At 40.7% G+C, this 24,039-nt stretch overlaps 1 protein-coding gene across 1 annotated transcript in view; it reads right to left on the reverse strand.

Moving 5' to 3' along the window:
- Positions 1-2,558: 2,558 nt before the first annotated feature.
- Positions 2,559-24,039, reverse strand: part of LOC138246474 (IgGFc-binding protein-like) — a 107,188-nt gene continuing 85,707 nt past the window's right edge. Inside the window, exons 13-20 of the mRNA XM_069201111.1 lie at positions 21,729-22,327; positions 19,533-20,100; positions 16,494-17,089; positions 14,690-15,260; positions 12,304-12,503; positions 7,442-7,822; positions 3,518-3,804; positions 2,559-2,863 (exon numbers count right to left, since the gene is read on the reverse strand). Of these exons, the coding sequence (XP_069057212.1) occupies positions 2,854-2,863; positions 3,518-3,804; positions 7,442-7,822; positions 12,304-12,503; positions 14,690-15,260; positions 16,494-17,089; positions 19,533-20,100; positions 21,729-22,327 (3,212 nt within the window). The 3' untranslated portion in view covers positions 2,559-2,853. The remainder of the gene's footprint in view (positions 2,864-3,517; positions 3,805-7,441; positions 7,823-12,303; positions 12,504-14,689; positions 15,261-16,493; positions 17,090-19,532; positions 20,101-21,728; positions 22,328-24,039) is intronic.

A 24,039-nucleotide genomic window follows, 5' to 3' on the forward strand; every position in this document is an offset into this window, starting at 1 on the left:
CAGGATGTAGTTTCTGGTTCAGGTTTCTTCTCCAGCAAGTGTCTGATGAGGTAGGGCAGAGGCCCTGTTTTATACTAAGTTGTGCCTTTGAAGTGGGGGTGACTTCAAAGAGTCTCTAAGAAAGGCACCCGGTTCCCTTTCAGCTCAATCCTGTCTGCCAGAGTCCCAGTAGGGGGTGTGGCAGTCCTTTGTGTGAGGGCAGGCCCTCCACCCTCCCAGCCCAGGAAGACCCATTCAAAATGCAGATGTATGCAAGTGAGGCTGAGTACCCTGTGTTTGGGGTGTGTCTGAGTGAATGCACAAGGAGCTGTCAACTAAACCTAGCCAGACGTGGATTGAAGGGCACAACAAGATTTTAGTGCAAAGAAATGCTCACTTTCTAAAAGTGGCATTTCTAGAATAGTAATATTAAATCCGACTTCACCAGTCAGCAGGATTTTGTATTACCATTCTGGCCATACTAAATATGACCTTCCTGCTCCTTTCAGATCAGCAGCTGCCGCTTCAACAGTGTATGAGGGCAGCCCCAATGTTAGCCTATGAAGGGAGCAGGCCTCACAGTAGTGTAAAAACGAATTTAGGAGTTTTACACTACCAGGACACATAACTACACAGGTACATGTCCTGCCTTTTACCTACACAGCACCCTGCTCTAGGGGATACCTAGGGCACACATTAGGGATGACTTATATGTAGAAAAAGGGGAGTTCTAGGCTTGGCAAGTACTTTTAAATGCCAAGTCGAAGTGGCAGTGAAACTGCACACACAGGCCTTGCAATGGCAGGCCTGAGACAAGGTTAAGGGGCTACTGAGGTGGGTGGCACAACCAGTGCTGCAGGCCCACTAGTAGCATTTAATCTACAGGCCCTAGGCACATGTAGTGCACTCTAATAGGGACTTACAGGTAGATTAAATAGTCAATCATGGATAAACCAATCAATAGTACAATTTACACAGAGAGCATATGCACTTTAGCACTGGTTAGCAGTGGTAAAGTGCTCAGAGGTCACAAGCCAACAACAGCAGGTCAGAAAAAATAGGAGGAAGGAGGCAAAAAAGTTTGGGGATGTCCCTGTCAAAAAGCCAGGTCCAACAGCCACCAACTGTGCTCGGCAACAATTGAGCTTTCATTTGGCCCTGAAAGAATTTACACTCTACTGAATCTATTCAGAGGGCAAACACTGGCAAATCCATTTCCTTTCTATGTTTAGAAATCATGGCGGATAGGCACCTTGACAGCTAGCTGTCCATTAGGAGTGGGAAAAGAGGCTTGGTTTCTTGCTACTGGACAAATTATTGACCTACTGTTGCTTACAAGTTAAACAAGTTCCATTTAACTACAAGCATAAATTCCTGACCTTAAGTTTTTGCGTTGCTACTACTACACCATAGAGCGCATTGCAAAATTCACACTTCACGCACACATTGCTTGTAAAAACGTGGTCAGACGAATGTCGGCTTCATGCATATGGCATGGTCCTGTTCTAAACTATCTGCTTACTGGGTTAAAATATTTGCAGTGTTCTAAACTATGATTAATATTCCTCTTGCATGTGATCCACGGTTGGCAATACTCGGCACCATGGCTGAGGTCCCTGCCGCGTGGAGACGATTTGTTGACATAGCTTTACTGTTTGCTAAGAGGTAGGTAGCTATGTTCTGGACGAGTGGTCTGGTCCCCAATACTAGTCATTGGACCAACACATGATTAATTGAAAAAAACAAATTGACATTTATGCAGAGGGACATTGTCCCAAATCAAGACCGAAAGACTTCTGGGTTCCACTCCCTTCTTATCTACTGAGGCAAGCTTCACAACACATCTGTGAAAGGCTACTTTTAACACCACTCTTCTGGTGACAATGACTCTACTTACATACATAACATTTTTACATGCACACACAGACACACACTCTCTCCTCTCTGTTTTGAAGTTCTTTAAAAATGTTGGTTATTTTACAAAATATTTTGTTTTAAGTACCAATAACAATCAGCACTCCACTCGCTTTTCACTGCCCCTTAAGTCCTCTCTCGTGTCCTGCTTCTCAGATAATATATGTTAACAAGGTAAGTCAGCGTGATTGTTGGGGATTCTGAAGCTCATCTTTCCCCCTACGCCCCTGATTGTGCTCCCTTTTGTGATTGTAGCAGAGCTTGTGGCTGGTGATAACTGCCTGTGGAAACAGTGTACTAAGGACAGTAACAGTTGCAAAATGAGCACAAAGAGTTAACATTATTCCTTTTTGGGGGGTGCAGAAACTAAGCAAGTGCGTAAACCCACTGTTTAGCAACTGTTATCATTTCAAGAGCCTAATCATTTCCCATAGTGTTTGTGTCTATATACACAATAAATGTTATTCCTTTTTTAAGTCTTGAATTGTTTTATAAGATAATAAGAAACTGTCAACCTCTTCTATTCAGCTTTGATTAACCAAAATGCCCCACATATTTCAGTTCAACAGTTTGATGTAATTGACCCAAAAAGCCAATGATTCAGGTACAGTGATAGAGCACATTACAATCAAGCTATGAAATACAGTAGCATGATTAAACAGAAGCATATGCCAAAAGAGTTTATTTGAGGTGTGGATCGCCGAGGAAAAAAGTACAGATAGACTTTCAGTACAAGCGAGAGAAAGTCTTTGTAAACATTGTGCAGCTTTCTTGTTTGGAAGGAACGTACTTCCTGTTCCAGATGAAGAACCTTCCACCAACATAGATCATCCAAGTTGAGAAAATAGTGAGTCTTTTGAGTTCAATGCAAGAACTTAGAAAATCCTACACCCCAACCTTCTCTCGGTCACCTTCAAAACGCGGACAGAGTTTATGAAAAGTCCTTTATAGACGACCAGTTCAAGAATTGCTGAAAAGATAAAGCATGACAGGAAAAGGTTATTTTACTAGTTTGATTGCACAAGCATATCACCATAAATTCCCCCTTCACCCAAAGGTTTGGCATTGTTCACTTTTGTTGTTGGTTTGCTGTTTGTGGTGCCAGGAGAACCATAAAGACCCCTGTTGCTCACTGTTTTTTTTGTATTAATATTAAAAGTAAGGCAATGAACATTACATTGACTTTTGGCTCCTACTGCTGAAGAAATGTGAGTTGTTGCAGATCAGTGGATCCATAGCAGTTTTACCTAGTTTATATCATGATCTATAGTTATTATTTGCGTTTCTTATAGCAAACATGGCATACGTTGATTCTGTGACAAATGCCTGGAATATGGTACTTTCTTTATCTCGAACAGCCTTATGACGATCTTAAATGCAAGACACCATAATCTGGATTTGACAGTTTTTTTGGGGGTGGGGGCGGTTATGAAGAATTTGCAAATTTAATATTCAACATTTCCAAGTTTAAAAGAGACTGTCTCACAGAAAGCAATTTATTTTGGAGGAAAAAACAAAAAGCCTAACTTTTGCAGAGTTGTCTCTCAGAATAGCTATTTAATAAGCAACTCTGACTATAGAATAACTTCACACTGGAATCATACGGCTCTAAGGCAACCCTTACCATGTTGCTAGGTCTTGTGCTTTCCAGGAAGTGATCACATCTGTAATGACACCGGTGACCTTTCCATTTGCCGTTTTCAGGTCATCCCCCTTGTCACCATTGAAGTTTCCACAAGCTCCGCACAAGCTGTTAGCCATATCTTGGGTGGCGGTCACTGTTACCGACCCACTAGCGGTGAGCTGAACTCGGAACCTGTTTTCCTGTTCAACCACCACAGAGTCATCCTTGATGGTAACGGACACGGAGTCAGAGATTTTAGCTGGGAAGCTGAGCTCACGTCCATCCCTCTAAAATAAAGAAGGTAGGTTGTTATTTTGCAGCAGAGAGTGAAGAATGGCACATTTGCATGCATGCTTTACATATGTGAGAGAATCGAAAGAGAACAGCTGATATGTTCTTCCATAATTGCACAGTCCAAATTACTGGCTGCCATAAAAACATGCTTGACATCAGCTAGTACAACTCTCCACCATCATTCTTCACACCATATACTGTGACCTCTGTAAGTCGGAGCCTTCAGTGAAAACTGACAGCTGGCCACCTTCTAGAGCACAATGAACATGGTTGACACATCTTGACCATGATTGATGGACCACCACTTCATTGCTTCATTCAAAATTAGTAAGCCAGACTACATTTTCACTAAGAATGTGACAGTTTTTTCATTACAGCTTCAAAGACTCTGGTAGCATCCCACTGCTTTATTGAAGCAAGGCTAACTCACAAGGCAATAGGGATATTTAACAACATGACAATACTTCTAGAATCCCATAGTTCAGAGGTGGGGGCAGTAACAGCGTGAGGAACACCTATCCGTGGACTGCCACAAATTTAACACCATCCAACGAAAAAAAAAAAAAGGACAACATCTATCTATCCACAAATACTTTATGTTTGGTGCACATTGAATGTAGGGGTGGATTAATGTATATTGTGCTACTCCAAAACAAGCATGATTCTCATCCTTAATAAAACAGAAAGCTCTCCATTTTATGGACAGTTCTCCACGAGTAAAACTCCTGTGAGTGTCTCCCGCAGCCCTTTGTATGGGTGGTTGCAAATGATGGCCACCAAATCTTATTTGATTCTATTGGGACTTGGTTTTAATCACCACATTATAACCCAGACAAAGATAGAAAAAGGAAGAAAAGTGAAATATAAGGAGGAAGACAAATGATGTAAGACAGTGATAAACGGAGGATGCAGTGTTGAAAAAGATCCTGAAAGAGTGAGATAAAGAGACAGAATGTGTAGGGTGGGGAAAGGAAGAAGTAAAGTGGAAATGAAGACTAGGCAGCGTTGATACTGGTCAAGCCTAGCATTCAGCGGCATAGATGAGAGCCTCCCAAGAAAAAACTTTTCTTTTTTTATTATTTTTTTATAGTTTAAGCTGCAATCTCCCTTACTACCCCTGGTCTGTTACATGCTCAGGTCCACCCTAACTAGGAATTCATGTAACTTGGAATTTCAGGACAGCTGGGATTTCTATGCAAAACACAAAGTAAAGATATAAGCGATACATTTATGATGTCCAAAATATTTCAAAAAGAGCAATATCTTTTTAAAGTATATCCATAGTGTTTGTGTCAGGCACAGTTCTTTCCAAAGAGGTGTATATCAAGGATGAAAACTACAGCAGCAGAATGCCCGCTGCGCTCACATAGTATTTCCAAAAGGCAAAGTATTTCTAAGGATTGATATTCGAATGTGGCCACACTCATTTGACTGCAGATTTTGTTATGTGCACAGTATTTCCCAAGAAAAATGCTTATTTTCAAGAATAGTGTTTAAGACTGGGAATTATAATTCGTACATGCGTAGTGTTTTTCAGTAGCACAACATTTTCCAGAAGGTAATGTTGAATTTCTGAATGGTAAAATTCACTTTTGCATTTATATTGTTTGTGATGGGCTCATCATCATCGGTGGATTGGGCTCACTTCACTTTAGAATTTTTGAGGCATTCGTCTGGCACATTCAAGAGTGTGGAGCCGAGATGTATAAAACACTGTGAACATTGGTAACACCTGGTGCTTTCTCGAATTTATAGGTTAGAACCTAAGCCCACGTAATGCATGCTTGAGAATGGATTCTGTGAGAAGTAGATCTCAAGTTTTTTTGTCTAAGAAACCACTGATTACTTAAAAACATAACTGTCAAGTTCTACTTCATTTGCAAGTGTTTCCTAAGGTTCATGGCAAACATCTGCATGTTGATCTATTAAACTGCTATGCTGTTAGTGAAGAGGTCCTGTGGCTTTGCCCCTTTGAACATTTGGTGGGTGAGTCAAGGGCTCCTCAGGCAAGGGTATGATAAAAATGATTTTGCCATGAATAAAGTATAGGCAGATTCTACTGCCCTAACCAGGCATATTCTGACCGTGTGAAAGGATGTGTTATTATGTTTGCAGCGCTACAATGGGAATTCCAGGCACCAATGGTGTCAAGAGTTCAAGGTTTGATTTATTGTTTGTTTAATATGACGTTTAGTGAAGAACGTATCTTCAAATAACCGATTCAATCAAGCACAAGACACCAGAAGCACTATAAAGCTTTCATTGTAGCCATAGTCATGGTTTGGAAGCCAACAGATTCGAGCTATACCAGCCTCTAAGGCAAACAGTAATTTGCATAAATTTAGTAAGTTATCCAATGAGCTCCGTGGATAATGAAAACTGAGTGAGGTCAAACACCCTTAAGGAAATTACTTATGGCAAAAATTACCTATAATATTTAGTCAGATGCAGTAAAGCTCTGTCACACAATTTTATGTTTTTTTCAAAAGGTTTAATTTGCCGGATTTAAAGAAGTTTGTTTTTGTCCAATGATGGCTTCATCGCTATCTCATTTGCATATTACCACCTCCTCAAGGTATTCAAATTAATTCCATCCTTTGCGGAACGCATGTGTAATACAAGTGTTTTAGAGCTCCTTTGTAGTGTTAGAATCATCTAAGGGTTGCTAGTTTTGCTTAGTGGGCTCTTGGTGTGAAAGCTCTTTTTAATTAAACTGAATTGAAAGAACACTTCTGTAGGACACTCTACAACTCTTGGTGCACTCTATGATATTCGGCTGTAGCCTGACGCTGCTTCAAGCTACTTCATTAAATCATTCTCTGGGACACTGTACAACTCTTGGTGTACTCTATGATTTTCGGCTCTAGCCTGATGCTGCTTCAAGCTACTTCATTAAGTGATTCTCTTGGACACTCTACAACTCCTGGTGTACTCTATGATTTTCCGTTCTAAACTTGAAAATGTTTCCCTTGATGCTTGATCTTTATTCACTTTTTGACCAATTTGGCACACAGCAAATGGTGGTTGTTTATTGGTCAAGCACACTACTCTGTCAAAGGATGGACATTACAAGGACTTTACTACCAGGATTAGTCATTTTGCGGGGATAGACAATGTGTAGATGTAGCTTTCAAGTACAGTTGTGTCCTTCGATGTCAATTTACAACGTCCGCCCAGCTAACTCAGGCAGGGTTGGAGAACAGTTGTAAAGAATAAAGTGGCAGAGACAGGTAGTGTGCTAAAAAAACTGGTCTTCAGTAAGGAATGTTAAAGGAGAAGTGGAACCTTTGGAAAGAAGAAAATTGGTAGTGGTCAACGAAGAGGAAATATCCATGGAGAAGTGGTGAGGAAAAAAGTGACAGGCAGTTGAGAGTGATGGGTGGAAGGATATGGGGAAAGAATTCCCAGAAGAGGGGGAGTGGAGATGGGAGTGCATGTGGGTCCTGTGAGGCTGTCTACGTAAACAATGACAAACATGGGAGTAGACAGAGCTAAAGATATGGGGTAAAGAGACAATTAATAAAGATAGATTTTGCTACCAATACAGGCATTGTGAGGGGGGTGCCATCACCAGCCAAAGAGACATGCCTGAAAGTGGTATAATAGAAGACAGTAGTATCATTTACTCACCCACGCCTTCTGGCTTTTAGAGATTGATATGTATGCATCTCGGAAGTAAACATGGACAAGTTGCGCCACCTTTGCACCATCTGCATTGCAAAGCTGGAAGTCGACAACAATGCGGAACCAAGCTTTTGATGTTGCGTCGCAGAGTGAGGTCACCTCATAGGGTCCCTTGCATGACACCATGCCAGAAATACCGTCGAACGTGTTGAACTGTGGTCCTGGGGTCATGGTGCATTTCCCTTCCTTCCGGAAGCAGCCTCTAACACCTTGCCTCAACATGCAGAACTCGCCCTCTGCACATGATAATGCCTCACAAAATACCCCTCCGGCTGCTGAACATGTGCATATCTGGCTGCAGTCTGGTGAGACAAAAGATTCATCCAGCTGGAACACAAGAGAGTACAGTGTCAACATACAGCAAACATGATGGGGGGAACTAATGAAAATTGGTCTATAACCCCATGCATAAATTCAACTATGAGTGGAGCCAGAGCGCAATCTACTTCTAACCTCATCACACCGACCTATCACCCTACCCACTGCAGACCAGCCTGCCACGGTTGTTGCAATTTGTTATTCTAAGGTTGTAGAGGGACAGCTGTAAAAAGCAAAAAAGTCATTAAGTACTATTGCACTGATGCGCTACATTTGTGCATTTGCAAATGTACAGTTGTGTAAATGTTCACGCTTGCAATTACTGCTGGGAAGCTGCAGCAGTGTCACGTTTGCCAGAGTTGTTCTTGGAATTCTTTACATATTTCAAGAAACTCCTTGCTTCCTGGAAATTTCACCAGCAGATTTACATCCAGCATCCTTAAACTTGCCAAGGTCAAGCTTGTCACAGAAATAAGGGCCGCAATGCAGTGCAGCGTAGCAAGTCACCTTGCTGCGCTGCGTCACTGGGAAAGGACCGGAATGCGTAGTATTTAAGACATACAGTGCATTCTTGCCATTTCTGACTGCGCTGGCACACAATGGGCTGCCTAGCGCCAATGCAGGCACCGTTGCACTATGATGCAAGGGTGCCTGTGTTGCAATGAAGAATTGTTTTTGTGGGAGAAGGGACACCTTTCTGCACAAAAACTTTCCTGAGAGGCTTTTTCCTCTTTCTGTGTATGCTGCAGCACTCATGGAAAGAGGAAAAACAAAGGGGACTAAAGACATTTCTCCTCCTTACCCCTCTCCTGGGGAGGCGTAAGATTTTGGCACATTCCCAGGTTTACAAGTCCTTGCAAATCTGGGAATGTGTCAAAATCCATGGGAGCTGTGTGGGAACACCCACCACAAAGCCCTACCTAGGGAAGAGTATGGCAACGCAGCAATTTGGGCATTATTTCCTTATGCCAGATTTTTGGAGCCACACAAAGTGGCTTTGTGTGGCTTCAAAAATCTGACTTAGAGGTTTTCGTCACACAGGTACCAAGTTGCGTGGTGCAAACGTGACGCAAACCTCTTATAAATAGGCCCCATAGGGTTTGACAGCTGGCATGACTATCTGTGTTCATTCCCTCTACTAATAAGCGTCCAACCTCTGGGAAAGTGCTTATGAATAGTTATCAAGTTTACCCATGCTTACTCAGTACTTTCTGAAACTGATTTAAATGGTGCAATTCTCAACATATGGCTGCATCATTACTTCATTGCAATTGCTGAAAATACAATATGTTCAAAGTTTTGACAAAAGTGTTCCCAACAATATTAAACATATATATATATAGATACACACACAGACATACATATGTACATATATATACATGTGCATACTAAAGCGCAAACTGAAGAATGAGGAAAAGGAAAATTTAAACACTTGCTAGATTTTGAGATCCTGCAGTAAGTTATCACGACATAGCAGATGTATATGTAGACTGTGCCCTGACTTGTGGGGGATCCTGGTGCTATTGATACTGTTATCCAACTTAATGGTACTCAAGGTGCTTGGTCGCTTTCATGTGTACTAAGTCTTGGGTTTCTACAGCAGAAGTGATATATTTATCGAGGAGGAAATGTAGTGTATCTTGTTTGGTTCTGCAGACTATCTAGAAAAGTAGACAAAGAATGTGATCAAATATAACCAGTTAGGCCTAAGACTGTGGCATGTCTTCAGCCCTTCAGGCCAGAAACCTAGCTCATGTGCTTCATGAATCTCCTGAAAACCCAACTCTTCAGACTTGTGTTTTAAATGAGCCTTCTAGACTACCATGATTGCAGAAGATAAGCTACTGGCACCACCCAATCCGGTTGGATTCGTCTCTCTCCATATTTATCTTTGTTTAGCTTGCACAGTGTTCCAGGTTCCTTCTGCATCCTGATGGAACTGAAGGGTTACATGTAACACATTGAAATAACACTGAAATAAATTCAGAAATAAAACTCTCAGCCCTTCACTCTTACTCAGGATCATGTAACTTTCTATACTAGAGTCTCATCTTACAGTTCACGTTAGTCACAGCCTTTTCTTGTTCATGTTCCTTGAAGCTAAATACTAGCAGAGGAGTGCTAACTGTAAAATAACCAAATTACACTGATAAATATTTTATAAAAGTGATATAATATAATTAAGTTCAAGCACTTTTTGAAACTCCAAGAAATAAAAAATGAATCTGCTCCTCTGCCAAAGTATATACTAAGATTAACTATAATATAGTACGACTAGTAATATTTGGAATTACAGGAAGAAATATAAATTATTTTGTTCCTCTGCCGCAATAGTCCTATGAACAATTCTAATACAGTACTTTAACAAACACATTTGAGACTCTTTTAATTATTGATACAGTGGAAGTTTTCCAATTTTAAAATTATTCTGATAATGAAATCTGTACATTGTGCAATCCATGGAAATATTCACAGTGATGGTGTGGGATCTTCATTTTAAATTTGTTTTTATAAGAAATAGCATTTAGTATATTATATATCCGACAGCCCTGAAGAAGTTCCAAGTTTGAAACACATTGGATGTGCTTTTCTCTTGGTGTATGAAGGTATTGCAATAAAAATAAAAAAAAATGTAATGCACATTTCATGTGGTGGAATTTAGACTTTTTTGTCAGTCTGGATCAATGACCAAGGTCATCAGGGTTGGAAAAGTGAATTAATTATTATTTGATTATTAAGAAAGGGTGTGTCTCCAATAACAAGTTTACACCAATTAAGAGGCTACAATCAGCAGAACATTTTGAATCTAGCACGATATTTGGAGTACCTGAGTTTGCCCATTTTTACCCTCTGTCACTCAGATCGCTTGCAATCCAGTTCCGAACCCAATTCCGTACCCTGCTACAGACGCTACAAGTCCTCTGCAGAGCGGACCCTAAATGCTGGTCAGAATCAGTCCACTGGCGTAATCTAACCAGAGTTATCATTGCCCAGAACTCATTTGACGACAAGAAGAACTCTCCTTTGACAGCTGCTAGGTGAGAACATTGTGACATTCCTGGATACCAGGATTGGGAATGAGCTTCCATTAGGCATTGTACTGATGCTTTCCCTCCTAAGGCTTGCCTAAAGACTCACCTTTACCCTAATGGTTCACACAAACTACACAGGTACTTAGATGCACTTGGGTTAAAGTACAACACAAATGTCAATGTCATGATATGATGTCTGATCCTGGAGAAATCCCCCTTGTCTCTCTTTCCACTCTGTCTCTGTCAGAAATAGCATTTGTGACCATTAGGTTCAGATAGGGTTATTTTGTGACTCCATGCCACTAAGGGGTCAGTGCTTCACTTGCTTCGTTTTCCCTTTTGCAAACCATTGTGATATGATACCTCCATACAACCTGTTTTATCAAAGAAGATTACAAAAATTAATGTACATAGTACTCTATCATGAGGTGGTCTGCAGGCTCAACACAGATCTAGTCACCTGTTTGTATATGTTTACTTTATCATAAATAAGAATTCTGAACTTGGGGTCTGCAAAGCCTTCTCAGGGGCGTCCACAACTGTTTGCAAAATTAAATAATATTGACAGACACATACATATATACATAAACAAGGAAAATGCATCCTTAATTTTACTTGTGGAAGCAGCGCAATTGCAGCTCACAAAATCTAGTATGGATAACTGGTGGCCTTGACTGAAGCACTAGAATGTGTCAACAAAAACTGAGTATGCATTAGGAGCAAAAAAGACAAAGTTGTATGCTGGAGTCTAGCATATCATTTCGTCGTCTAGAAATAAAACTACCTTTTGAAAAGCTGCAACCTTCGCATTCATATTTCATTGTTTGCACATCAGTTGTTTGTGAATTAAATAAAATATATTCATATTTTGTGTATTTGTAGTATACTTGTTTCTATAGGTCTATAAATTGTACTGAAGTTCAAATCATTAATATTTCTTTTTTTGCATGTTTGTTTTTTGTGAATTAATTAAAATATATAATAATTTGTGTATTTGTTGTATACTTGTTTCTATAGGACTATAAATTGTCCTGAAGTTCAAATCATAGGGGTTAGTTAGGCCGCGGTCCCATACTTCCAGCAGGGATTCAGAGAGGGTCCACAGAAGTCTAAAGTTTAAGAACCACTGGTCCGAAATGTATAAACGTAACTTGGAATTTCTCCAAGTTAGATCATGATTTTCAGGCAGAAAACCTCAGATACAGAAAGAAGCAGCCCCTGCTCACTGTTCCCGAACAGTGTCGTCTGGAATCCTGCCGAAAGAGAAATTTGCAGCAATGCAGAAGATACATTTTAAGTTAAATATGTGCGTTTTAGACAGTATAAATGCTAAAAAAAAAAAAAAAAGGTTCTCAGACTAGCACTGAGAAAATTCATCTGTTCATGATATTCAATTGACATAATTGACACGGTGACATAGTAACTCTGATGACGTCACACACCTGCTGTGGCACTTACCTTCAAGTATTTTCCGTTGTACACGCAGCCACATTCATTCATGGACACACAGCTGTCCCCGTTGAAGACATATTCATCATCACACTGACAGCCCTCAAAGCATCCTTTAGTGCACTGGGATGGTCCAGCGAGGAGAGCGCAGCCAAAGTCACAGGTGGAAGTGCAGAGCTCGTAATGGCTGTTGGTACCACAGGTGAAGGCTGAAGAACGAAAATATTTTTAAAATGCAGAAGTATTTGTCCAACTCTCATGCTGATCCCCTGTGCTGACAACTTTCCCTATACAATATGTTTGCTGAATGTTCTTGTTTCAGATATGCTGACTTCTGTGCTTATATGGTACCAGGCATTGTTTTTACCGGAGGCGATAAAGGTACACGTCAAGAAGTCAAGGCTAGAACTAATAAAATGCCTACTTTTTATTTGAGGTGGAGCTGAATGTGTTTGTGGAGTGCTACGCCCTGACCCTTGTATTCATTATTTGCACAGATAAATCATGAGATATCTCTCAGGCAATGTCCTAAATCTAAGACTACAGAAAAGTTTTCCCCAAACTAGTTGAATGTGATTCAACAGTGGTGTGCAATGCAACATTCTCATGAGTTTTTTCCGATTCAGGACCTTCTCTTTTCATTTTCATTCGAATCAATTTTTTCAAAATAGATCACTTTGCAAAATCATTAAGAAGGGAACCAGATATCTCACGGTGGGATATCCGTTAACATCCTATAATTCTGTGTCAAAAAATGCATGCAGTTCTTACAAAGACAATACGAAAAAATTATCGAATGCTATTTGCAGAAACCAACTGACCAAATACACTGATAAGATTTTATTCACATTGTATCTGCGGGAGGCAATTTGCATTGCTGCCAAGTTTCCCAGGTCCATGCTTGATATGCAGCTCCAGTTTCTTCCTTTGAATTCTGGGACTTGAAGTCATGTTTAATAATGGGATAAAGAAGACTACAAATCCCAGAATCCAAATAAAAAACCTGGTCTAGAGTAGCACATCACGCATGGACCTGGGAAACGTGCCAGGACTGAATGTGTTCTTGCTATCTGCTCCCTTCCTTCCTTTCCTTATGTTTTTTTATATGTGCCAGTCTCCCTTTAAGCTCCTTTAGAACATGATTTCAGCATGGCCTTTTCAACGAGGCTAAGGGGCATATTTATACTCCGTTTGCGCCGAATTTGCGTCGTTTTTTTCGACGCAAATTCGACGCAAAACTAACTCCATATTTATACTTTGGCGTTAGACGCGTCTAGCGCCAAAGTTCATGGAGTTAGCGTAATTTTTTTGCGTGAACACCTTCCTTGCGTTAATGATATGCAAGGTAGGCGTTCCCGTCTTAAAAAATGACTCCGATGCATATGCGTCGTATTTATACTCCCGGGCAAAAATGACGCCCGGGAGTGGGCGGGTCTAAAAAACCCTCATTAGCGCCGGATTTTAACGCCTGGGTCAGGGCAGGCATTAAGGGACCTGTGGGCTCAGAATGAGCCCAGAGGTGCCCTCCCCTGCCGCCAGGGACACCCCCTGCCACCCTTGCCCACCCCAGGAGGACACCCAAGGATGGAGGGACCCACCCCAGGGACATTAAGGTAAGTTCAGGTAAGTATTTTTTAAAAAAAAAAATTGTGGCATAGGGGGGCCTGATTTGTGCCCCCCTACATGCCACTATGCCCAATGAGCATGCCCAGGGGACATAAGTCCCCTGGGCATGGCCATTGGGCAAGGGGGCATGACTCCTGTCTTTGCTAAGACAGGAGTCATTTCAATGGGGGTTGGGCGTCGTAATAAAATGGCGCAAATCGGGTTGAGGCGATTTTTTTGCCTCAGCCTGACTTGCACCATTTTTGGACGCCCATACTCCATTTTCCCCCTACGCCGGCGCTGCCTGGTGTACGTCGTTTTTTTTCACGCACACCAGGCAGCGCCGGCGGCTAACGCCGGCTAACGTCATTGAATAAATACGGCGCCCGCATGGTGCTTCAGAATGGCGTTAGCCGGCACTAATTTTTTTGACGCATAACTGCGTTAGCGCAGTTTTGCGTCAAAAAGTATAAATATGGCCCTAATTCTTTAAGTCCTCTTTTTATTTCTCTTCATCAAAATAAAAAAGAGCCTTGCTGGACTTAACTCTGCACTGCGGAGTTGCATACAGTACTTGATGACTGCGTTTGCCTATGCACTGTACTAGGTTTATTCTTTCTTTCCTGACTAGTTTTTATAATTTTGGTAGGTTTTCATTGTGGGTTTTGTAATTCATGGATTGTTAATCCAGTTGTCTACTTCTTAGATGCAGCACAAAAAAAACATTTAGTGAAGAGTAGCAGAACATTGCTCATTTCACTTCTTATTTTTTAACATTAAGTTTACTTACGACAGAATGAGGCGGTTCTCCATGGTGAAATAGTGACCCCGGCAGCTTGGCATGCCGCCGCATAGGCTTGAAGACTCTTACAAAGAATATCTCCGCTTCCGGCCACAGCACACAAGTCATACGTGCAGTGGTTGTAGTAGGCTGTAGGACTGACTTTGGAGTGGCAGTTTTTGAAAGGTCCTGCAGTATTGGTGATCATACCACAGGAATCAGTGCTCTTGTAAGGTGCTATCTTGGTTGCATCACAGACTGGGCATTGACCCACACAGTCATCGGTGCACTTGGCTCCAGCAATCGTTACTTTCCATGCAATGCCAAAGTCCTTCACATTCGTGGCAATGTTTTTATTTGGCAGCTGGAACTCATCTTTGTTATTTCCATTAAAGTTGCCACAGATGCCTCCCAGTTTGCCCTTGTAGGTGCTCGGGACGCTGATCATCACATAATAGACAGTGTCGTAAAGTACAGTTAGACCAAAATCAGTCTGAAGAACAATATTTATGCCCTCCTGGTTGATTAATATTGTGCCATCATTAAGGGTCAATGGTAAATTGTTAATTTCTCCGTCGACCTGCCAATAAAATACAGACATTGATAAATAGTTGCAAAGCCTGAGCTTAATTGTTTCTGCATACAAAGCCTTCTCACAACAGGTCCCTTTTTAGGTCAACAGTGTAGCATCGACTATATGATGACTAGTGAAGTCCTTGAAATAATGGTCAGGGTTGTTACCATCCAGCTACTCATCTTTATTTTGGGGGGGGGGTGGTAATGATAGCTCACACCTCTGGCTGTTTAACGTTTTCTAATTGGGGACTCCTAGGGTTTGGACACAGACCCTGCCAAGGTCTTGACTTTACTCCACCATTCACGGTGGCAAACCACCTAACCAGTTTAAAGTGATTGGTCCACCACTACGTCTAGCACATGCGCCTCTATGAACCACTACCATCGTTGTGAAAGCTGAATATGTTAGAATGGTGTCCCAAACTTACTAGCTGCTAACACTTTGCATGATGGGGAAATGGATAGATGGGAACTGAGACTGTACCCCAATTTGTGGAGGCATTCCATTTCTTCACAAAAAGGGCACCCCCCCAAAAAACAGACCTAACCATTTGGGTGGTGAAGCTTGTATATTAACAGAGAACTTTAAAAAAGTCAGTTTTTTTTACCACTGTCTAGTGAGAGATGTAAGTCTCTCATTATTGCAACCGGGCAGTCTGAGTAACAGACTTTACAGCTCATTCTATGTGTGCCAGCTAGTGTGCTACATAGTTGCTATCTAGTCCTTATGAGTTTCCAGCTTTATAAAATTCCTAGTGATTCGCTATAAAGTTGAACAATTAAATCGCTGGATGGAGTTTTCATCACCCATTCATAAAGTCAATGCCATTAGGCTATCCAGTGAAGCAGAGAGATGGGAAAATTCATTTTCAATGTAAATACAACTTTTTGAAATACACTTCCTTTTCAATGGAAGATTCAAAGAATATGACAACATTGTTACAGGATAGTAGCTTGCTCTTCTCTTCATAGGAAACCACCTTTTAGTATGATCGCAGATGTGACATTTTTGCCATTGAATTTTCATATCTGGTGTCCTACAGCATTGTGCTCATAAACACAACACTAAATCCCAGGTCAAGCCACTTGCCTTGTTATTCAAATTCCCCTCCACGATCGTCACTATTAGTTTTCATTGCTCTGAACAATAGTCATCTAATCAAGGTATGCCTCACCTCACCTCTCCCTCAAATGAAGGGTACCTTACAAACATAAGTAGATGGAGTTTTAGACTCACCTTGACTTTCCACTGCATCCCTCTTTCGATGATGACAGTATAACCATACACAGACACGGCCACCATCCTGGTAACAGCCACATTGCCATTCCCGTAGCTTTCATTCTCTGCCACAACTGAGAATGTCTGTAGTCTTGAGTCATCTTCAATTACTTTGGTCAGTGTGTATGTGCAGGTTCCTTGGAAGTCAAAAGACAGGCCATCAAATGAAATGTAGTGAGGATCTCCAGATGCAACACATTTTCCAAATTCGATTGGCTGACATCCCTGAATGCCATTCACCACCTTGCACTCTTCATTGGCACCACAGGAAACTTTCTTGCACTCCACAGCTCCGTTGTCACCGCATGTGCAACGCTCTTTGCACAGACCACTTGGATAGAACTCTTGCCCCTTCTTGTAGTACCTTTCATTGTACACACACCCACACTGTGCAACAGGAACACATTTGTCTCCACTCAAGATGAAGCCATTGTTACAGAAGCATCCTTCTGTACACGGGGCATTACACCCTGTTGGTGGGGACAGACCCAAGCAGGTGGCAGGGCATCCGTTTCCACATACCTCATAGTGCATGTTCAAGGGGCATGAAGGACCTAATAGAAACAAGAACACCATCTTGTAAGTACATTGAGTAAAAGACACAGAAATGTAATATCTTGTATGTGGTCAAAAAGTAATAATATGCTGCAATTACATTAAGGAAACAATAATATCATGAAAGCACATTGAGAAAAAAAAAAGATTTTGTAAGTACGCTATGAAGAAATAAAAGGATGTAAAAACATTGAAAAAATAGTACCACATAAGCACTTCGCTGGGAGAACAAGTAACACTATATTTAAAGTACATTGATAAAAATGACTACAACATATCTTTCTGGCAATAAGAAATATGTTGTTAGCACTTTCTGTAAAAGTAACAAGTTTTCATTACAATGCTTAAAATGTAATCTCACGCAAGAACATTAAGGAAAAGTAATATCGCGCTATGTATATTTTGAAACAAATTATACTATAAGTTTATTAAGAAAAAATTGTACTTAGTAAGTAAAATTATTATGTAGTAACTACCCTGATGGAAAATAAAAATGTTTTGAGAAAAGGTAATTTACATGTTATCAGTACATTGAGAAAAACTGATAACAAAATCTAAGTACAGGGGAAATAGTAACAAAATAAGTGCACTGAAAAGGTAATGATGTAATGTAAACATATTTTAATGAAATGTCATTATCATAGCACACACGGGGGTCATGTAGGGTTAGGTGATACAGGGCCATTAATCGGCGGTGCTTCTGGCCCACAAAACCCATAGCTCTACTGCACCATTTAGAGGTGGGTAATTCTGAGTTTCTGTCAGAGGATCCACAAGTGGAAACCCTTAACCTGTAGGCCTGTCGCCCACAACCTCAATAGATTTCCCTATATCCGGGATCACCAGTTCTCCCCCCACCACACCCAGGAGCAGTAGTGAAGGATTTAGAGATTTTCACCAGACGGGTTTAGATTTATTTTCATTTTTCTGTATTTCTCTTTAGAAATATTAGAGTGTTGGTTTCCAGGTGTTACAGACGAAGCATGAGTGTACTTCAGTGTCTTTGAATTTTTAATAAATGGATTCAAGATTTTATAGATTAAGACTGACAAAGATTTCAGAATGCATTCTAAGTCAGAAAGAAAATCTAGTATGCCACCTTTATGCTTTTTGACCAATAGTAATGCCAGAAATTGATCTTTCTAACATTTTTGAAAAAGCATTTTTATTATCATATAAACATTCTTAATCTAATTTACTGATATCCAATCAGAGGTGCAAATGCTTTACCGAAAATCCCCTGTGAATTACTCTTTGATAGGCAGAGGAGATGGGGGCACATATCACTGACCAACATTATAGCATGATAACCTGAATGAATGTCCTCAATCCTAAACCTTTCCTTGTTTCAAGATATGGCAATCTTGAACTGGATCTTAGCAAATGTTGTGGTATGTACGGCTCCCTGTCCAGGAAATCTGTGTGGATGTTTCTTTTGTCCCCTTGGTTTAGTTGTAAGCTTTTCAGAAGGAACTGATGAGTTCACTTTGGTTTACGTTTAGGTGTGTAGAAAGTGCAAAGTTTATGAGCTTCAAGCAAAGGTGTACGTTGTAGTTCCAGAAGGACTGGCTCTATGGCAGATTTGTTAGGCTAATCAGTGGCTCTGTATAATTTGCATTTCGATCCACGCTATGTACATGCATTTATTGTATATATTGTGAAATTATTTAATGGATCTAGCCTTTTTGGTCCAACATCCCTTTGTGCCTTTTAGCCAACTTCATCATAGGTGACAAATATGAATTTATAACAGGTGCACTCCTGATCAGCCTAGTCTGCAGGAGGTCTTGAATGATGGCCTAAGATCGGGACCTATAGATCTGAGACAAGGTATAATTCAAGGATGCTAGATTCTTAAAAAAACAATTCTAAGAACAGTGCAATCTGGGACATGACAGAGAAAGTTCCAATGTGGAACAATGTGTCGGCTGCACAGTGAACGCCCTCCAACAGAATGGAGTTTAATCTGATATTCTTTGAAAGACGATGAGTGAAGCTCTAAATATCACCAACTCCTAGATTGCTAACACCGCTTCTAAAGGGGGACACAGAAAGGTGGGTGCATGGATTTCCTCAAAAATATGCAAAATGGATTTTGCTGATCATTTGTATGAAAACTTTATCTGAGGGTATATTTCACATTACAAAAGTCACTGATTAAAAAATGTCTTCTGACTGTAGCAGACATAACTTTTACAGAACCCTCCGGACATTTTGTTGACACTCCAGTTTCCTGAGGGCAAAAATGATGCAAACAAGCATAACCATCCCAGGAGAAAAAATATGCGAAATGTTATAACCTATAAATAGGAATTATGCAAGCTTATGTTTGCATGATAAAACCTTTGTTAGAGATATGGTCACATATGATTTCTAAACCCACCATTTACAGGAGGAACCACTATGTTAACTGGAACATGAAAAATCCAGGTAAAGACTTACTGCAGAATGAGGGTGTTCTCCACTCTTGTATCTGAATACCAAGGGCTTGGCATGCAGTAACATATGCAGTGATGGCATTGCAAGATGCTGAGAAGTGCCCTTTGTACTGACAAGCATCAAAGAGACAGTTGTTGAAGAAGGGTGTTGGGTCAATAGTATTGTAGCATTTACTGAATGGACCGTTGACCTTGTTGACTACCCCACAATATTGGCCACTCTTGTATTTTTCTTTCTGGGCATCAGTGCACAGCGGGCAGCTCCCAGTGCATTCGGGTGTGCACCCGGGTACGTCTCTGATCTTCCAACTGTCAGCAAACTGAGCAACAGTGGTTGCTTTGACCCCGCTCTTCATGGTCAGATCATCACTGCCAACTTTGTTGTCGTTTCCACAAAGACCACCGACTGCATTGGCGTATGTGCTGGGCAGAGTGACCGTAACATGGCTGTTCCAGTCGAACGTAACTGTCACATCAAAATCAGTCTTGATGACTGCACTTCCCCCGCTGATGTAAGCAGTGATTTTATTTGTTTGGAAGTATAATGGTAGTGCTGTGAGAAGGCCATCCACCTGAAGAACAAAGAAAAGAGAAGACATGTTCACTTTCCTCGATGGCTTACTCACTGGCAGTCACGCCACAATAAAGCACGCAACACACCCAACAAATAAAGCCAATTTGTATTAAAAAGAGTGCAATGGTTTCCAGAGAAGCAGTTGGTGATTAGAGAGACGATATTTGTGCCACTCAGGTAATAGTGTGAAAAGCAAATCCATGCACCCTGATGCCCCACCCAAAGATACTGAAATGTCACTCAAATGATGATTCTGCATTTAAGGAAAAAATACACATTCTGATCTGCCATCTCATCAAGGTTGGTATAACAACTTAACGTTTTCAGTGCTATTGCATCAACTAAGGGTGCTTCTTAAATATCTATTAGTGAGCCATAAATTAGGGCGGCATAGGTGGGTGGTTTATATAGATGAATGCAAAATCAGCAAAATACAATATGTAATATTAGCACATCATTTAGAAAAATAAGCTATAATTTGAATAACACCACTTCACTAAAATAGCCTTTATTAATCTTATGTGTAAATTGTGGTTTCGGATTTTTGTCAGAGTACACCAGAACTTTTCCCTTGATACACATTAATCCCATGCTCTCTCTCAGCAGACTGTTCACAGGTATTTTGATATTGGGCACAGATTAGAATGGGACACCTTTGTTTTGATTAAAGTGTCTTGCATTACTTTTTGAGGTACTGAAGGTGAACACTATAATTTGGTACAGTGAACCCCAGCCCGTTTTAATTTTAGTGATATTTTTTAATTAAAACATTAATTGCACCTAAAATTACTTTTTGGGGGAAAGCTAGTGCAATTCTCAAGTGTGGGTCTCAAGATATAATTATCACACTTAATGGAGTTTGTGGTGCCACAGTTGTCTGATCTGTGGTGGCATCAGGCTCCTTTTGTGTGTGCTGTAGCGGGAACCTTAGAAAATGTGTCATAAATGCCAGTTGTAATGGAGCATAGGAAGAGCTCATTAAGCCTCCACTTTGTGATGGACTAACCTCTACCGCTGCCATGTAAACTGTGCTCTGTCCAGTGCTCTGCAGTGCTTCCAGACATACATTTGTGCCACTTATATGTTACCAAAGTAATTTCCATATCAGTCTTCCTCTCTCTCACAATATCAAGCCCACTCAGCATTTTACTGGTATTTACTGATTAAGCCACATCTCCTGCCCTGTCGTTCTGTATGGAGAGAGGGTCAAGGAGTAGGTAGCAGCTTCTGTCTCCTTGGAAGTGTTGCATTCCTAAAGTCCTTTGTCAAATCATTAGTTTTAAAATTAAAAAGACACAATATCCACAGAGAATTCAAATAATTGGTGGGATCTGCAAAGACACGAGAATGCGAAAGAAAATCACACTGACCAGTGTTCTTCCTGACAAGGGGATAAGCAAATAGGAGTCTTTGGTAATATATGGCACTCACATTATGGAGACGTTTTGTTTTTTAATCTATTTCTGAGCTGTCTAACTCTAAAGCACTATAGTTAGCAAATGCCTGCGTTTGAGCTGTGGACACTTTTTGTACTGGTTCACCAAGACAGTGTTACCTAACAGCAAAAATAGTATTAGCAGTGACAGTTCACCAGGTAGCCATTGACCTATACGGTTAAATACATACCAGTATCTGGCGAGGGAAGTCTTTGCTGAGGGTTATGGTTATGCCGTAGGCCTCTAGTGTCACCACTTTGGTGTATGAGACTGTCTTGCTTCCGCGGTTGTCATTCTGAACTGTGACTGTGAAGGCAGTGAGAGAGGGATCCTTGGAGACAAGGCCAACCAGCTGATAGACGCAGGTGCCCATGAAATCGTATCTATATCCATCGAAGGTGGTGTAGTGAGGATCTCCGGTGCCTGTACAAGTGGAGTAGCTGACTGGGAAGCAGTCTCGAACTCCGTTGACCACCATGCATTTTTCGCTGTCTTTGCATTTGGTATTCTTGCAGACCACCATTCCAAGGGTTGGGTCACACTTACAGCGCACTTGGCACTTGTCATCGGACCAGAATTCCTCATTGGGTTTGTAGTAGAGGCCATTGGAAGTGCAGCCACAGCTTCCCACAGGGACACATTTGTCGACACTAAGGACATAACCATCATTACACTGGCAGGTCTCCACGCAGGGTCTAGTGCAGGTCGCAGGGGCAGTTCTGTCAGAGCAGGTGGCTGGACAGGCATTCCCACAGGCCTCATAGTGACTGTTCTCACCACAGGGAAGTGCTGGCAGAAACCAATAATATATGTTAGTTCATTACAACATGAAAAGATCGCAGTAATCAAAGATGGACAGAAGATCCAGATCTTCTTTAGAGAAGAACTATGTATGGCGGAAAAGGCTGTAGGAGAATACCCGTGGCCTACGATTCCTACACGTAAAATGGCACTGCAATAATTTCCAAAGGTTTCACAATACAGTCATGCCAATAAAGCATCATTGAATGAAACTTAAATGAATAGAATTGATTAAATGCTACAGAAATTTTAATTATGGTCTCATAACATTCATTTTTTACCAACACCTCAATGGAGATGGTAATCAATTGCAAAAGCACAAGGGGTCCCCAAGGGAACCTCTCCCCATTGTGAATGTTGTAACAAATATTTTGAAAAGTAGGCAATGGTACCATGGACCACTGCCTACTCTTAAAAAAAGAAACGGAAAAAGTTTAATTTTCAGATCTTTTAAACACACACCATTATTCTTTAAGGAAAACAGGCTGCATTTAAAAAAAAAAATACTGTTTAATTAAAAAGCAATCACAGACATGGTGGTCTGACGACCTAAGCAGGTCGCCAGCCCTGTGCTGGCTGTGATCCCTAATGGGTAGCAAATTGTGACCTAATTCATTAATATTCATGAGGTAGGTCTGCTTGTGAACCTATTATAAGCCATTATTTTTTAAATCTTTATTTTGAACATTAGAAATTGTGATTTTCTATTTGTGATTCAGTAAGAATCACAATTAGGAAATCACAGTTCCTATTTTCTGTACATATAGCCCAGATTTATACAAATCATCCTCGTTCCTGTTCCAATAGGAACAATCCAGCCCGGATCTACAGGTCCACTCCATTCTCAGTGTGCCTTTAGTGTGAAGGGTATGCCTAAACATGTAGATCGTACTTACGGTGCCATGGGACTTGAGCAACAACTCTATGACGAGCATCAAATAGGCCAAAGCAAGTCTGAGGTTGGTCAAGTTCCCGTACTAAGGGACCTGCCCGGCAGCTTGAGCTGGAATGTGCCTCCTGGAACAGGACCAACGTTAATTTGCATATGGTTGGCTCCTCTCTGACGTAGTACAGTCAGCAAATAAAATGTATATACTCAAATACAGCATTAAGTAATTATCAGTGGCTCAGAATAATCCAAGTGTTGCACCCATCACTTTTTTCTCAGGGAGATAAAATAGCAGGCTCGCACATTACGTTTGTATAATGGCTGAACTAGGATGAGGGATCCTAAAATGTAGCCTATACATAAAAAACTGAACTAAATACAAAAACCCCAAATAAGAAATAGAAAAAAAAATAATATCTGAAATTTAGTATTGGGCGCTCTGTGAATAAAAAAGATCTAACATCTGAAATATTGAACAGATGGGTCATTCCAAGTTAAAACTAAAGCTGAGGAAGAAACCTCGTTGGAAAGAAAAATGTGTTAAGCAGGCAACAGTGAAGTTTTGTAACTGAGAAAAAAACTACCATATAAAATAGAAAAAGAGAAGTACAAAATTAAAAAATAAGCTTTCAAACAAATGCTTCCACAACGCAAGTGTTTTCTTTATTTACTAAGGGCTTGAGTGTACAGCACTCTCTAATGATGAGACATTGCGTTTGATGATATCAACATTTTAATACAAGAATAAATAGGCTCTTTCTTTTTAATGAGACCAAAATGTATATGTTTTGGGGGGAATTTGAGTTGGAAT

Source organism: Pleurodeles waltl, chromosome 7 (genome assembly GCF_031143425.1).
Source record: "Pleurodeles waltl isolate 20211129_DDA chromosome 7, aPleWal1.hap1.20221129, whole genome shotgun sequence".
NCBI classification, from domain to species: Eukaryota; Metazoa; Chordata; class Amphibia; order Caudata; family Salamandridae; genus Pleurodeles; species Pleurodeles waltl.